This window comes from Zonotrichia albicollis, chromosome 6, assembly GCF_047830755.1.
Source record: "Zonotrichia albicollis isolate bZonAlb1 chromosome 6, bZonAlb1.hap1, whole genome shotgun sequence".
NCBI lineage: Eukaryota > Metazoa > Chordata > Aves > Passeriformes > Passerellidae > Zonotrichia > Zonotrichia albicollis.
In genome coordinates this window covers 1,348,155-1,365,484 of record NC_133824.1, presented here as the reverse complement: position 1 = coordinate 1,365,484, position 17,330 = coordinate 1,348,155, and the positions used below count along the sequence as shown (strand labels likewise).

At 39.9% G+C, this 17,330-nt stretch overlaps 1 protein-coding gene across 1 annotated transcript in view; it reads right to left on the bottom strand.

Annotated features, from left to right (window-relative positions):
• NUDT14 (nudix hydrolase 14) overlaps window positions 1-16,219 on the bottom strand; it is a 60,122-nt gene extending 43,903 nt beyond the window's left edge. Inside the window, exon 1 of the mRNA XM_005491816.4 lies at window positions 15,892-16,219. Within this exon, the coding sequence (XP_005491873.1) occupies window positions 15,892-15,972 (81 nt within the window). The 5' untranslated portion in view covers window positions 15,973-16,219. The remainder of the gene's footprint in view (window positions 1-15,891) is intronic.
• Window positions 16,220-17,330: the final 1,111 nt, after the last annotated feature.

Sequence of the window (17,330 nt, the reverse complement as noted above, 5' to 3'; positions counted from 1 at the left end):
TCAGCCCCTCAGCAAGAGGATTCTCCAAATGCTGCACACAGGGCAAACACTGCTGTGCTCCACAGCTCATGATTGCCTGGTCAGTTCTGGTACAGCACAGCCTCGCCAGGATCTCTGACTCAGAGAGGGATTCACCCCCCTGGCTTAGCTGGGATTTAGGGCTTTCACCTCAGCCCTGCAGGCACAGCAGGCAGAAAAGCAAACACAAGTATAATAGGCAGAAGGAGTAAATGAATCTTAAAATCATCAGTCCCAAGGCAACCACTACGCCTACAAGCATAATTTCATCATCTTTGCTACCCTAGGTCATGACCCTCATCCAAGAGAGGAAGGAAAGAAACTGTCCTTTCATCATTAATTTTGCTATGTCATTCGGGAAAACAACACTGACAACACCATAAAACCACAGTTTAACTTGCCACTGGTACTTCAGCCAAAAGCTAATCACCACCATCAATTGTCTAATATTTCTCATTACCTCTTTAGTCATTCTAACAATTCATGGCAACTTATATAGGATCTGATTAAAATCTTTTCTGGCTGACAAAGAGCCAGCAGGAAAATAAAACTATCCCTCTTCCACCACAATACTGGGCCACTCCACATTTAAACAGATAATAAATCTGCATTCAAAAGCAATGCAGTTGATGAATGCTGCTCTAATTTAAAAAAAGAAAAAAACAACTACTGACTGTGTCACCTGAAGCAGAATGCTGTTAAGAAAAATCCTGTTCATAGACTGCTGTATCATGAAAATTGGATTAAAAAACTCTCCAAACAACATAGAAAACAATCCATCATGCATAACTGCCAAGTTACTTGGTTTTCCTAATGCACCTGATAAGCAATATCATGGATCACATGAGTATGATTTTAAAATAGTTCACACATCTATTCATTTTTATACATAACTTAACAAAGCACAAAATACGTCTGATGCAGCATTCAAATCAATGCAGAAAATGCAGCTCATTGAACTGTACCCCTGGCCTTACACACCAGGCTGGTACCTGCCAACAAAGACCCAGCATTAAGAAGCTTGACCAAGGTTAGCAGGCAGCACTGGAGATGCCCTGAGCCTCAACAAAGCTGGGAACAAAGCCAGGAGCAGCACTGCTGTGTCTCCATGGTGAGCAGGAGCAGGGGAGGACACATCCTATACAGCAAACCTCACAGGAACTCAAGGCTACCACTTCCCCTAAATATGTTCATAGTCCCAGGATTTTGAGCATGTCTCCTCAGCACTACTGTGAGCATGTTAAAACTGTTTCTTGGCTGCTTCTGTTGGGTCCTTCAGTAGAACATCAAGACACTTTAAGCCCTAAGACTTCATTCTGAGCATGCAATGGCACAAACTCAGCATATACAGAAGAGCCTAAATCTTAGACAAAGAATGAAGGTCACAAGTTCAACCCACAGGGTCAGCAGGGCTGGTCTGAGAATGAAGATTCAACATTCCCAACTACTACAGGCAATTCCACATCTTCCCTTGCAAAAGCAAGACACACTTTTCTCACTAAAATGTACACATAACATACCACTGCAGAAAGTTGTTTTCTCCTTTCATCCTCTCCCCAGGGCACAACTGTTGGGTGTGGTTTATCATCCCACTTAGGGCAGGACTGGAAGGCCTGACACTGCTCTATCCCATGGGCTGCAGAACAGGGCACAGACAGAGGGGAGGGAAAACACAATACCAACTGGCATTCATCTAGGTTTTTTCAGAAATACTTCAAAAGCAAATATCCTGACAATTTTTTTGTTTAATGAAATAGTTTCCCTGACTTTTTCAGCCCCTGGGTGTGATTAAATCTCTACTCTACCATCCGCTAATGTAACTCTTACATTTAAATCTTAACATTCATATTATTACTTTAACAAATTAATCTTTCTCTATGGAGTGTCCCATAATGCTCTAGGGATGCTCATATGCTCCCATGAGTCCTGTCAGATTTCTGCCAAGAGGTTTGAACTCCTAGACACATCAGAGAAAGTAAGGAGATAAAAAGAAAGAGGGTTCTCCACACTGACAGGTCAACCACCTCTCCTGGTCAAGAAACAAGGGTGGTTTACAGAAGCAATAAGCGAGACATTAGTGTTTCAGATTTGGTGGAACTATCCTGTAAAATACTATAGCAGTAATTTCCATACTAATGATTACTGATTGGTTTCACTGAATAGGAGGCCAGTAATCACAGAATGATTTGGGCTGGAAGAGATCTTCAAGATCATCAATTTCCAGACCCTCTGCCATGGGCTGGGACACCTTCCACCACACCAGGTTGCTCAAAGCACCATCCAGGCTGGCCTTGAACATTTTAGGGTTGGGGCATCCGCCCACAGCTTCCCTGGGCAACCTGTGCCAGTGCCTCACCACTCTCATAGCCAAGAGTTTCCTCCTAATGGAAAATCAAATCTGTCTTCTTTCTGTTTAAGGCTATTCTCCCTTGTCCTATCACTACATGAAATAATCTTATACTGCTTTTAAATTTATCTGAACAGAACAAATCAGATGAGTTACAGATAAAATTTTAGGCTGTACAAACTGCAGTGCTATGGAAATGTCACTCTGAAAAGCAACACAGCTTTGCAAAGTAAGCCAGAAATTGCCTGTGTCCAATATTTTCAAGTGTCAGAAATGGTACAATGCTGAAAGCAGAGTGCTAAGTGCAGACACACACATAAAATTCTACAGCAGATTTGCCAAAAGATTTGATTTTTGAAAGCCAATTTTTCTTTTAATCCTGCTGCTTCAGAAGCTCAACAAGTTTAAGTGGCATAATGATAACCAAAATGAAGCCAAAATGAAACTAAACAAAGTCAACAGTGATAGTTAATTTCAGTAGTTCTGGATAAGAACACATACAAAGCTATATAGCATCATAGCCTAATTTTATTTTATTATTATTTATAATGTTATTGTCAATACATAAATGTACTGTTTGCCTCTATTTTTCCCCATATTGACTTCCAGCTCAGTTTGTCAGAATATATAATTTCTGGTTAAAAACCACTGAACTGCTGCTACTCCAACAAGCTTACCAACTAAGTAAAAAAAAAAGTTACTCAAATTGCTTTTGAATTTGCTTAAACCAGGACTGAATAGAAACAATGTAAAGGAACTTTTAAAGGGCTTATCAACAAGAGCTAAAATGCCATTTTATTCAACAAGGTTGAAATTTCACAATGTTACAAAACTTCATAATGTGGATCTTAATATCTGGCCAGACCCACTTATTGTCTCGAATCTTTTTATGCAGCAAACCAAAATGCTATATCCATTCTAAGTACACAAATAACCATTACAAGTAATTAAAACATCATCTAAAATGACAAATATCATTTCATAAACAAACATCATTTTCAAGAATCCTTAAAATAGTAACACCAAGTGACCAAATTCTATGTTAGATGATTGGATAGTCAATATTCTTACTCCCTATTTAAATGATCTCACACATCATGAAAATCTTACAGATTTCACTCAAATAATGTCATGCCTTTTGGTGAAACATACCATTTCTAAGCCTTATCATTTGCAGAAAATCCAGTAATTGCAGTCATCACATATTAGGCTCTTGGGAAAAACAATTTTCTGCATTTCATAGACTCAGATCTGGAGTCAGTATTATGCATAGATGTAATTGTTACACTCCAGAAGGAACTTGTGAATTAAAATTGGATTTACAACACTGAATATTTTTGAAATCTGAAGGTGGATATTGTTTTTTATCAGCTTGCTGAGGAATTATTCTAGTCTTTAAAAAGAATTGTTTGTATTTGCTTACTAAAAGTGCACCTTGATCACATGCAGCATGAGATCAGAAAAAGCATTTGGTTTAAAAAAATGAGGCACATAGTCTCTTAGATCTACAACACAACAGTAAAAAATACACTTTTTACTGATTGGGAGGACTGTGGAGAGAACTGTCAGTGGGGAGAGGAGAGGAAAATAAGAGGGCAGGCTCCAGAAGAAATATGCAATTAGTAGATGATATACAAATGCACTTTGCACACACTGAACACACAGAACAAATATTATGCACTGCAACACAAAGAAAAACAACAATTTCAGAACTAGATAAGAATTTGAAGCACTAGTTAATTAAAAATACCAGAAAAAGGCATCCCTTAAGACAGACAGAAAATTAAAAAGCACAGTAACGACCACCTACATATTTTTATGCTTTGGTACTTTTCCATCTATACATGATGAAAAAAACCGCAACACTCATGGAAGAAAAAAATCTTGCAGATATACAGAGGGTCACAAAAGCTATGAAAGAGATACTTAACACAGGTTCCTGAGCAGATGACAAGCCATTAAACTTTCACCTTTAGGTAGTTATGATGATCTGATGTCTCTTTTATGATATCAGCCATTTTTTTAATTAAATCTACAATGTGCTTAACAAACAATTCTTCCATCAATCTTTGATGTGTTTTACTTATAAAGCAATGACAGTTTTCAGTTCAGACTCCCTCAAGTTCCAGAGAAACCATTTTCCACTCACTTGCTTTGAAAGCCATTAAAACAACTTGATGAAGAACAGCAGCAGGGGGCTAACAGAAGCCAAGGCTTAGGAACAATCTTTAGATTTTTCTCCTAAGACTTTCTCACAGACCCTCCTCACAAAGATCCTCAGGGCTTTTCATCCTCTCCTTCCTCCCCACCCCCTCCCAAAATTCAGTTCAAAGGGGCAGATGCAACCAGCTCCAGATTCTGCTCTTTTCTTAATTTCACGTTTACCTCTCAATTTTGATAGACTCAACTGAAATCTGATTCCCACAGAGGCACTCCTCTTATCATCTTCCCGTTGGTAAAAAGTAATGCACAGAAAGATTCAAGTGACTTAGGAACACCTTCTAATCCCTCATCCATTCTAACAGAGTGCACTACTAGTGAGACATGTACCTATTACTTAAATACTACTGGCATTCAGTAAATGGATTGAATTAGTGATTAATTGATTAGTGATTTATCTACAGTTCTATGTGTTACTGCAGTATTTCTGAAACTTGCATGACAGTGGCCCTATAAAATATAAAAAAATATAAAGAACTGTGTAAGCCAACTATAAATGGTCTTTAAAATTGGAATTGCCTGTAACAAATGGTAAATTCTTTGGTTATAGTTTCATGCAAATGCAGAAATCCCAGTTTTATGGAAAATACACCTATTAGGACAGTACTTATGCTAATTAGAATCAGTAGAGCAGATTTTTTTAATCTCTGTTTTGCTGTGCTCACCACAATTTTATTTCTTTGATTATGGCTGGCTGAAGGACAAATTTCACTGATTGCTAATTTTATGGACATCCGTAACTCCAAAGCTCTCCCAACTCTTCAGTTGCTGTATTCAAATAATGTCACTGCAGTCAAGACACCGAACATGGAATTTCTCAAATGTGAACAGCTATTTCCATGAAGCAGGGCTATGGACACAGCAATCCCAGATTCTGTTTACAATCCCTTGTTCTTTTACAAATGAGGGCTACAGTTACAGGACACATGGCTGGAGCAAACAGGAACTGGAGGAGGCCAGCCCCATGTCTCCTCAGCTGGAGGACAGGGGCAGCTCATATGAGGGATTTGAGGTCAGGAAGGACAGATGGTGGGCATTCCCATTACAGCTAAGTCACCTCTTGTCCTTACAGCATTGAGCTTTGTATTTGCCAGTTGGTGACTCTCACAGTTTGTGTTTCGACATTATTTTACCAAGCTTGTATTTGTAACTCAAACTGTGAGAATACATTGTGGAATAAATTTCTAGATGTCTTGTGAACAAATCTGATTGGTACTTTCTCAGAACATTAACAATTATACTTTCTGTTAGTCCTCCCTTCAGCTAAAGTAATACATTATTAATATGTTAGTGTGAGATGTTTTTTAATGAGTTTTTCTTTACAGAAATTTGAAAGAAAAAAATCTCATAAGAAATTCTAAGTCAGAAAACTGACATACAACCCTCTAAGAGAACATGCAAAAAGTTTCTGTTTGCTTTCTGACATAACTATACCATAAATATTGGAAAAGGATCCATCAAGAATATAAACTAAGGAAGTCCAAGAAGTAAAGAAACAATACCCTAAGGAACAGGAGGAGTTATGTATGATATTCTACAAGCATTCAATCACTTTACAGAATTGAAAAAATGTTAAGGCTGGAAGGACCTCACAAGATCACTCAGTACAAGTCTCTTAACAGTGGCAGGATCAAACATATGTTATGTGAGTGCTATGTAATACATGCCAGATACGGAATATGCTTCTAAGCATTATCCAGTCAGAGCCTCCATTCCAGGCTGTTCCATCATTCAAAGTATTCCACCATTTGTGCAGTCTCATGACTAAAATAAACACTTTCAATCCTAGATATGTAATAGCACTGTAAGATTGTTATGCTGGAAGTACATGACTTAGAGTTTATCATGAATGCTCTTGCAGAATAATAATTCAGTTTAAATTAGCATTAGCATTACTTCTTTATGTATTAATTTTCAAGAATGTTTGATTCTCTAGAGGGCTAAACTTTTCTTTTCCCATATTTTCTATTTCAAGAGAAAGACCATCTCTCACCTTCAGGAGTTTAGCCTCATTTCCCTATAATGTATTCATCACCACTCAGCACATCTGTCCCAGCAAATCCCATTTCCTGTTCTATTCATGAGGCTCAGCAACCTGGAGCTTTAGTGATTGCCGCCACACTTTTCCCATGGCCTTCTCACCTCTCACCCCCCCACGCACCCCGCTCCCATTGTTTATCATCTGTTCTCCCCTGCTGCAAACTGCTGTCAGATGTTCACTTATCCCTAATCTTACTCACTGCCTTTGATATTCTTTCTAATCCAACAACCTGTCAACTGGGGCATCAGCCCATGTCCACACCAGCTGCTCTGTCACAGGCTGTAAGATTCCCTCTCTGCTCCAAGAGGTATTTAAAGGATTTTGACACAGCAACCTCAACGTGAAACAAATAATTAATGCTGTTTTGATCAGTGATCAGGGCTTTAGTGTGACATGAGCTGACCACTAAGAAAAACGGAGCTTTACTTTGTTTAAACTTCAGTAAACTTTAGTGTTACTATATTAACAAGATTTTGATCAATGTCTGAAGGACGGTACCAGAAAGCTGGTTTTAACTCTGGTTAAAAATTATGAAGAACAATTAATCTGAGTGCAAGTCAGAGGGGCAGATAACATTATATGCCTGCTGTGTAAAACATGCTCATTTATGCAGTATCAAGTTGTATAGAGTTTTCAAAGCATGGGAGCTGACCTTTTATGAGTTACAGCTGAAAATACAAATGTATTTAAAATACTGCAGCAGTTGAGATAAAATTATTTGAAATACAGTTGTTTTCAGAAATAGAGTAGGATAGTTTCATCCCCTATGAACATCACACAATGACATTTTAAAGAATACTGCCATTTACAGAAAATCTAATTGCCACAATATTCAGACTTGCTATAAACACTTAAAATTTTTCATCTGCTTTAAAACATACCAAATACACATAATGTCATAGCTGAGATTGTGACTCAGATGACAGATGTATGAGGAAAAGTTTTTTGTATGAGGAAAAGTTTCTACTAGTTAAGCAAACACATGGATTTTGATCCAAACTGAAAAACAAATACAGCGTTTATTTGTTGGAAGAACACGAGCACTATTTTATTTCTCAGATCTAACTGCAATTACTACAAAAGAGATGGTACCAAAAGAGACAAAAACGCCTACTTTATACCCTACAGTAGCTGTATTTCACACACAAAAGTATAATAAAACTTCAGTGATGAATTTTACAACATGGTTCATTCACTTAGAACTAAACCACTTTTATTCCTTAGGGCTTGTCTATACCAGGACATCAAGAAAATGAATCTGAAGTAAGTACCTTGATGAACTTGAATTCTGCTACTTAAACTCCATTAAACCCCTGTGTGGACACAGTCATCCAGTTTAGTTTACTGCTCCCTTAGGGCACACACTGGAAAGTTAACATGGATTAAGGTAGGGTATGAATTCAAAGTGCAATCGTACTTTGAAAATGGTTTAACGTAAACAGAACCAGACTCTTTGTTGTAGAATGAGACATGGAGTTAATCAGGAAAGTCCTGTGCAGACAAGTCCTTGCACATGAGGCTACTGGAGTGGTATTGCCAGAGCTGATGGTTTTCAACTTCTCCAGTTCAGATCTGGAAACTTCTTCCAGGGAAGCTGTGGCACACTTAGCCTGCTAATAATTGATCTGCTTTTCTTAGCTGCCTCATGTGGATGACCTGCAAGTATTGCAACGGCCCTCAGTGAGCAGCACATCAGAACTAGAGAAGTAAAGCTTAGGCTCGCTACAACTTCTGTACCTCCTCCTACACTCAGCCTTAACTTCACAGGAAGTGCAGTAACCCAAGTAGTCTGATGGCATGAAATGAGATTTTACTGAACGTTTATGTAAGTGCAGACACATTTCAGCTACAAAAGGTGCTCAACAAGGCCTTATTCTTTCCATTATGTGACATTAGCTGTCACAAGTGTGTTAAATTGTAGTATGACTGACCTAAAAATACAAAGTTTTGTCACTGTCAACTATTTTTCATGCATTTACTTCAAAGCTTACATTCACTTGTCAAAGCATGCTGGATAAAGAAATTAAGACTAACATGACATAATTTCACTGAAACAAAAACACTTGTTTCAGAACACTAGTGTTCTTTTCAACTACTGCTCTTATTAACTAATGCTTCTCATTTCCCCTTCAGTAATTAATAAATGTGTTATACAAAAATAACTTGTACAAATTTTCAGAGTTGAATTCAAAGCATATGGCAGAGTCAGAAGCAGACATGCCTAGATTCCTGAGTTCCTTTTCTTAAATCTGTGTTCTGATTGCAGAGAACACTATTTTCCTCAAAGGAAATTATGTTCCCTCAGTACTCAACTCTCTAATGCTGTCTTTGCAAAATCTTTTCTTTCACACATATGAAAGAATTATACTGCACCTCAACCACATTCACTGTTAACACAGCAGCAGTCAGATCAAAAATCAGTCTCATCCAAGATTTACCTCTGACAGAAGCCAAGATGCCCAAGTAAGAATATATTGTTAAAACACTCTCAGACTCCTGCAATTTGCAGCTCAGGGACTCCCTGAGCTGGAAGCACTATGTTTCCATTTAAGATTAATACTCAACACTGACATAACAGACTTGACAAGCTGAAGAAAATGAGACAAACTTCACAGGGAAAAAATGGCATCTCCTTTCACTGCACTACTGCTTTAAAAAAATGAACTGCAAATATATGTGTTACTTGGTAACATATTTCCTACTACTGGAACCTTTTGAAGATTCAACAGAAGACTTACTTGTTTGAACAGGTAACTCAAAAATCTGTTTACTCCCTCAACAGCATAATTTTTAACTGTCAAAACAGAAAAGAATGTTTTATGTTTATAAAAAAGCAGACGGAAGTTCCAGAGAATATTTCAGGCAGCTGGGCACATTTATGTTGCTATTACCATATACAAAAATTCCTAAATGCAAAATAAGATTGATAATATTATTGTTACACTGCCCTGCTTTGCTTTTTCATCTTCAAAGTTTTCATGGCATTAATGGTACAGGGCTCCCTTCTTTCTCCATGCATACACATATTATAATCTTGATGACATCTCCAAGACAGTTAAAATTGTAAGACACAGTGGTTTCTCATGGTCACAAAAGAAAGCAGTAGCAAACTCAGATTAGAAGAAATTCTTTCTTCACTGATGAACTGCACCCTGCTCATGAAGCACATTTTCTACCCATTACAAAGTTCATGAGGTGTTAAAATCTGCAGCAGGCTTGAAAATTGCTTTAGAACTACTCAAAACTCAAAGACATAATAATTTAATTCCCTTAACAGTGAATAAAAAACATCAAGCATTAAAATTAACTCGAAAGGAGAATTTTTTCTTGTTTAACTTTAAAATAAATTATTCTAAGGATTAAATCAATGGAAGAAATGTGATGTTAAGGCACTGACCTACTCTGAAGTGTGGAAGGAATGTGAAGCTCAGAAAAGAGCAAATAGTTCCAATTTACCATTCCTGACTGCATGGTTCAGTCGATATGCATGGAGTTTTTGAGGTTTATCCCACCCACAGCATTGAAACAGATGCCCATTCACCATTCCACAGATCCAAAACACAAACTCACTCACACAAACACACTGGGAAAATTACTGACAGTTGGTTCTAGTCTGGTGGCAAATTCTAAAAGTTCCTGGGCAGAAGGTACATATATGTTTATAGAATGCAAGGAAAACAGTGGCAAGAGCTCCCCTGCCAGAGCAACTTTCAAAAACAAAGGTATATGAGTCTGGGAGAGATCCACAAAGGCTTTGATATGTGAGCTCTGGACAAAAGTTTCTATAAGAGCTCAAGGTATTATTCCAGCAGCTAGATGCTTCCCCCCAGCTGATGGATGCTGTGCCTCCCCTTTGAAGGGAGCTGTCCCTAGCACAGAGATCACCAAAAAGAATATGCAAAGGCAATTCACTCAGTTCTGTGTAAAGCTCAGTGATTTGGCTTAAAGGGCTGATGGCAGTGGGTTTGAATTGGAACAACAGAGCAAGAGCTGCAGCAAAGGCACCTTCTGCTGATTCCCAGCGGGTAAGAACCACAGGGAAAACTTGAATGCAGTAACTTCTTACAAGATCCACCATAGCTCTGTCAAATCCCTGTGTAAGGGTCCAAATACAACACGCAGAACCACTGAAATCCCTCCCTGCTCAGGTGCTGATTAAGATTTCATTGTACCCAAATCCCATTTGGATACTTAATGCTGCTCAAGTCATAACTACTCTCCTTAACTGTTGACAACTCAGAATTCTCAGAGTTGACTTCTCAACTGAGTTGACTTGGAGTCTCAGCAGAGTTTTTAAACTTGGGTTTGGGGGTTTTTTTTCGTTTTGGGGTTTGTTTTTTTGTTTTGGTTTTTTTGGGATTTTTTTAAAATCTAATATATGGGGTAGTGCCTGGCTAGCATACACAAAAGAGAGCTGAAGATTTACACACAAATGTGTTTCCCAGCAGTGAGCACACTCTCCTGTGATGTGGGAAACAATATTAATTGAAGTGAGATCTTGCAGCCTGACTCTACCACATCCCAGGGAAATGCCCTAGCCCTTGGGCATTGAGTTAATCTCTCATTAGCCATCCCTCTGGTCTCTTGAATAAATTATTTATGAAAAGCAGAAAAACTTCAATAGGAAAAAGTGAAAAGAGATTTACCATGGAGTTCCTGGTAAAGAAGCCAATTCTTCAGGAGGTGATGTATGTTTAAAAAAAAGCCAATTTAGATAACAAATCAATTTGCACTTTGGGGGCAAGCACACATTAAAGCTAGACAGATGCTCTCCTCTATGTGAGAAAAATGAATTTTCTCTCACTACCAAGCAGAACCAAAATATATAGGAATACAAGGTTCCTACTGACAAAATGAAGAGAATATTCCTCAGGCTAAGTGAGGTACCTTGTCCATCTCTCAATCCCAGGCAACATCACTTCAAACATGGTTGATTTGACCAAGGGCCCCACCTGGAGCAGGACTGAGAGCTGAAAATCACAAATAGAAGCTGAAGTCCCTTTTGAAATTCTGTCAGATACCCATTTTGAAGAATATAATCTCAATTTGTACTTTACCCCTCCATATTGGCCCTCACTGATTGTAGTTTGCTGAATTCCACAATTCCTTGGCTGCACTTCCAATTCTACCTCTAAACTACACAAAGACAGAATAAATAATTTAAATGAGTCACCGGTACAGTGATTTGTCCAGCAAGCCAGGCTATTCTCCACAGCTTGGATGCCCAACATGAAGCTGCAGGGTGCCTCAATCTGCAAGGTTTGAAACCTGGAAGTCTTTCAGAAGGGTATACAACTACTTTTGTGCTCTACAGGAAAAATTCAGAGCTCATTGCTTTCAATTAAAACACAGAAGGAGAGGATGATGAAACACCTCATATGAAAAGATATGAGAAGAGCAGAATCCACCATGGGCACAAATTGATGTATGGTTTTCCACCATTCCTTCTTCAGGAACTTCCATGATTTCTTAGAATCCTCACTTCAATGAAACAGCCAGAAAAGGACATTTTTCTCACAGACTTCTGGAAGAGTATTTCTATATGTAACCAAATGCAGTCTAAAGGATGACTCAACCTCTTACAGCACAGGGGAACTTGGGACTCAAGCAAAACCTACAAGGACAGCGCTGCGGTTTTTTCTAACATGACAGTAATTGCCTGACTGGATTTGATGTAAACACAACTCTGTTCTTGTGTTTGTCCACAGCTCCCAGTCTGAGCATCCATATGTCCAAGGAAAATACTCAGCTGGCTAAAACATTAATGCAATCCTTGGGCCTGCAACTGTAAATGTGTAAAATGCCTCTGAGAGCAGGAAGAAAATGATCTGACTCTGTGGCTCCACTCTTCACCACTTCAGATGTGTAACCTGTGTGGATTTACAAAAGTATTTCCAGAATCACAGAATATTCTGAGTTGGAAGGGACTCACAAGGATCACTGACCCAACTCTGGAGTGAATGGCGCATAAAGGGACTGAGTCTGTGACCTTGGTGTTATCAGCACCATGCTCTGACCAACTGAGCTAATTTACTCAGCATTTTGTGAATGAATCCTCTTCTGGTGTCTTACAGATTTTGAGTGGTCTGTAAAGCTTTGAGAACAACAGTGGTTTACAACTCAGTGCGGTGCAGGTTGAGCGGATAAAATCAGACTAGCAGGGTACACTGAAATGTAAATCACCTATCTAAATTTATCTTAAAATAATAAAAATTATGTTTATGTTAAAGACCTTGCCGTATTAGATACAGTAGCAAGACTCAAACTATCTTCACACAAGTAGCATAATTTTGATATGAAATGTCTAGAAATCAATGCTGTTACTTAAGCATTCATGAATGCTCAGAAATAATCTTAAAATCCTACACTATATGTAAAAACACTTTTAATTTCCTATTTATACAGAAAAGCAGTAGTTGTGAAAGCAAACAAATTAATAGAAAAATCTCTCACTCTCTATATGTCCTTGGAGAGAAGATTTATGTTAAATATCAATGCCTGTTATAGGAATATACCTTTTTGAAAATAGATTTAAAATTCTCAGTCTTCAAGGCCCCAATTATCCTTCATTAATATTATGTGAACACCAAAAAATGCACCAATGACTCTTTTTCAGACCTACAATGAATTATAGGGGATGTGTCATAGCTTCACAAAATGTACCTATACGACCACCCCAAGCCTTCCAATTACATCATAATTCCACATATTGCATAATTTAAGTATCCAAATTAGTTTCAGTTTTCACAGTGCAACAAATGCCATTATTCAAAAGTTTTACCCATTAGATTATTCTGTTATCCAGAAAGACTTTTTTATTAGATTTGGGTCAAGTTCAGCGAGCCAGTGCAGCAAATTCATGGATGGGGGAAATTAATGTTACTTAGGAACAATTAGGAACTGGGAAGAAGAAAAGTTTCTTTTCTTTTTCCAGATAGTGAATTAAAGTAGTTGGACAAGGGAAGACCTACTCAGTATAAAAGTATTAAGATCAAGGGCCAGATTTTGGAAACAACTGTCAGTTTTAGAGGAGTGGTGGAATTTTCAAAATTCTTAAGCACAACACGCATTTAACTCTCTTGGATTTTAGACACTTGACTGTTTAATGGGGTTCTGAGCAGACCTAAATGCTTTTGAAACAATTAGTCAAATGAGTGAAAATATTTAGTATTTCCTCTGGTTAGTAAGTCAGTTTTTAAATGCAAAATGGGTTTCAATAAACCTAGGGCCTGTTTCTCAGGTCAGGTACAGACAGTTGTGCTCACACTGAGCTCATGCTCTCCGTGGGCTGGACCCAAGCCAGCCTCTGCACACGTGCCACAGAAACTACATTTTCAACTTCATTTTAAGACAGTGCTGCAGCCAAGAGAATCAATCTCTCACCAGGCCCCAAACACATCCCTAACTACCACATTACCACCTCCCCTCTGCCAGCATAATGAACTGAATCACTGATCTTGTCTACTTAAAACTGACTTCTTTTTTTGGCTAGATTAGGTTTTACCCTGGTCCAGCTCACTCAGCTGCTGCACAGACACTTGTGCAAGGAGAGGAAGTAGCAAGAAGGGCAAGTCTGCTTCATTGAGTGGCAATGCTGATCTCTGTCAATTCACAGCACATGACCAAACATATCCTTATTTCTTCTTTACAATACTCATCACATCTAAGGCACATCCATTCAATTAAATGTAATTTTGCAATACTGTTTCAAACATTTTAATTAAATCCCATTTTTCATGTAAATAGAGCATGACTCAGAAGTGAAAATTAATTTAAGTAGTAAGACCCGTCACTTGTAAGCTAAGCCAGCAAAAATTCAGAACGTGAAAGAATGTTTTTCAGGTTTACTGTGACTGTATTCACAGGAGTCTTAGGATGAGGGAAGAGATGAGGATCTGGCTCCATGTTTCAGAAGGTTTGATTTATTATTTTATTATATATATTACAATAAAGCTATACTAAAAGAATAGAGGAATGGATTTCATCAGAAGGCTAGTTAAGAATAGAAAAAGAAGGAATGATAACAAAAGCTTTTGTCTCAGACAGAGTCTGAGCCAGCTGACTGTGACTGGCCATTAATTAGAAACAACCACATGAAACCAATCACAGATGCACCTGTTGCATTCCACAGCAGCAGATAATCAATGTTTACATTTTGTTCCTGAGGCCTCTCGACTTCTCAGGAGAAAAAATCCTAAGGAAAGGATTTTTCACAAAATATGTCTGTGACAGTTTACTTCTGATACCTAAAAAGACATGTCAGTATAAAGCTCTCAGCTGTTCATGAATCAAAATGATTTATTTATCCCAATCAACGAGAAAAGAGCTTCCTTTGGGAAAAACATGTACAAAATGTATTTTTAAAAATGCTAAAAATCAGGTCCTCTGCTTTGATGAAACCTATTTGAACCCTTGCTTTTAATTTTCTGTAGTTTATCTCACTGTTGGATTCAATACATTCCTCTTCTACCTTTCCAAATGATGTGCTTAGAAGCGAAGCAAAAAAAGAATGAGACATGTTTTCCACCATCCGTTTTTAGGCCTGTCCAAACTCTCCTTCCTTTCCCCTTCCACCACTCTGCCTGAGTAGAAGCTCACCCCGGAGCAGCCACCAAGCAGGCCCAAGCAAAGCACCCAAGGACCATGCAATGCTTTGTGCTGTGACAAGTGACTTTCCCTTCAGAGTTCTCATTCCTGCCGTTGTTGGAAGCATCAGCTCTCAGTGATCCTGTGAAAGGTGACTCATGTTGATACAAACATGATACCGGATAGGATTTCCTTCCCCACTTCCCACCTGCGGGCACTGAGGCTATTCACGGAACCACAGAATAGCCAGGGTGGAAAGGGACCTTTGGAGATCACCCGGTCCAAACCCCCTCTCATGGCAGGGTCACCTGGAGCAGGTGACACAGGAATGAGTCCAGCTGGGTTTGGAATGTCTCTAGAGAGGTGAACCCGAACACCAGCACGGGGTGAAAGTGACAGTGAAAGTGACAGTGAAAGTGACAGCCCCGCGCGGGCGGAGGGCACAGGGGACACCCATGGGGACGCTGTCACACCAAGGCAGCGACCCCACGGTTTGTCAGCCACCTGCGTTGCCCTCCTCGAACCCCACCTCAGGGCGGGCCGAGGGAGGGCTGGGGACAGCGCGGCCGCCCCGGGGGTGCCATGAGGTGGCGGCGGCGCTGCTCCAAAATGGCGCAGGCGGGGGCTGAGGGGCCCTGCCGGGACGGGGCACGGCGGGCGGGCTGGCGGCGCCACTCACCTGCCGGTAAGAGAGGCGGAAAGGCCGCAGGTAGAGGGAGGAGGTGCAGGGCTGGACCGCCAGCTCCTCGATGGCCTCCATCCCTGCCGCGGGGGTAGCGGCAGCGGCGGGAGGAGGAGGAGGAGGAGGAAGGGGAGAGGCGTGCGCAGCCGCCGGCGGACGGGCCGGGAGCGGCACCGGAGCTGACGGACACGGCCGCGGCGCTCTGCGGCCTCTGCCCTCAGAGGGAGCCGGAATCAAGGAATGCTGAATTTCACCCCCCCAAACCGGGACACAGGAGCCTCGCCGCCTTTATTCACAGAATCACCACGGTTGGAAGACATCTTTAAGATCATCCGGTTCAAGCGTCCGCTTAGCACTGCCCCTGTAACCCTCACTAAACCACGTAGCTCAGTGCCAGATCCAGACACCTTTTGGACTGGTGACTTTAGCATCTCCCTGGGCAGCCTGTTGCAATGTCTGATCATTGTAACAGTGAAAAAATGTTTCTACTGTCTATTCTGAATCTCTCCTCTCTTAGCTTAAGGCCATTTATTCTTTTCCTCTCACTGTAGGCACGGAAGAACAGAGCGGCCCCCACCCACCTCACTACAAGCTCCAGTCACGGAGTAGAATTATTCTCCAGATACACCTATTGAACCTGTTCACCATCCTGTTTTCTCTGGAGCTTGGCGGATGTTCTCAGAGGGCCACTTATTCCCACACTTTACACCAAAATTTATAGGGTATGCCGGCATTGAACTGACACGTGCCCCTCTCCTCCAAAGCCTTGGTGCGATCTGCGTGCTCCCAGGTTAGCCCATTCCTGGACACCGTCGGCTTTGCAGGATGAGCACCTTGCTGTGAAAAGCACAGTCCCTCCTGCTTGTGTGCTGCTTTCCTGCCAAATGGAGATTGTATGAGTGGTGTGGAAAATTCAGGTACAAATACAGATTCGTGGATAACCTGCAATCCATCACTTGATGCATCTCCAACTTTCCTTTTCAGTCAGCTTCAGTACTGGCCATGCACCAGCCCATGGCAGAAGAATAAAAGCAGCTCGGTTAGACTCCCCTGGCTGTTTTCAAGTTATAAAACAGCTATCCCATCTCCTTTTATGTCACTATTTTTTAAGCAAAACACTTCTAGATGTGGCAGTTTCCTAGTTTTTGTAGACATTTGATCACAGTTATGCAACATTAGGTTACATTACTCTGGGTGCTTTAATACTCCTAATAATTTTTTTCCAGGTTCATGAGCAACAGAGCTCACAATTTGTGGTGGTTGTAATCTCTCTGATTTGTGATCACTTTCCATGCAGATGTGCCTGTGTACAGCAATTTAGGTGCCATATAAATAAAAATATTTTGTCAATATATTGGCCACACTGAGAAAAATCTGAAATTTCTCATATCTTTTTTTCTATTTTTGTCTTCCTCTGTACTTCCACTGCATCACTA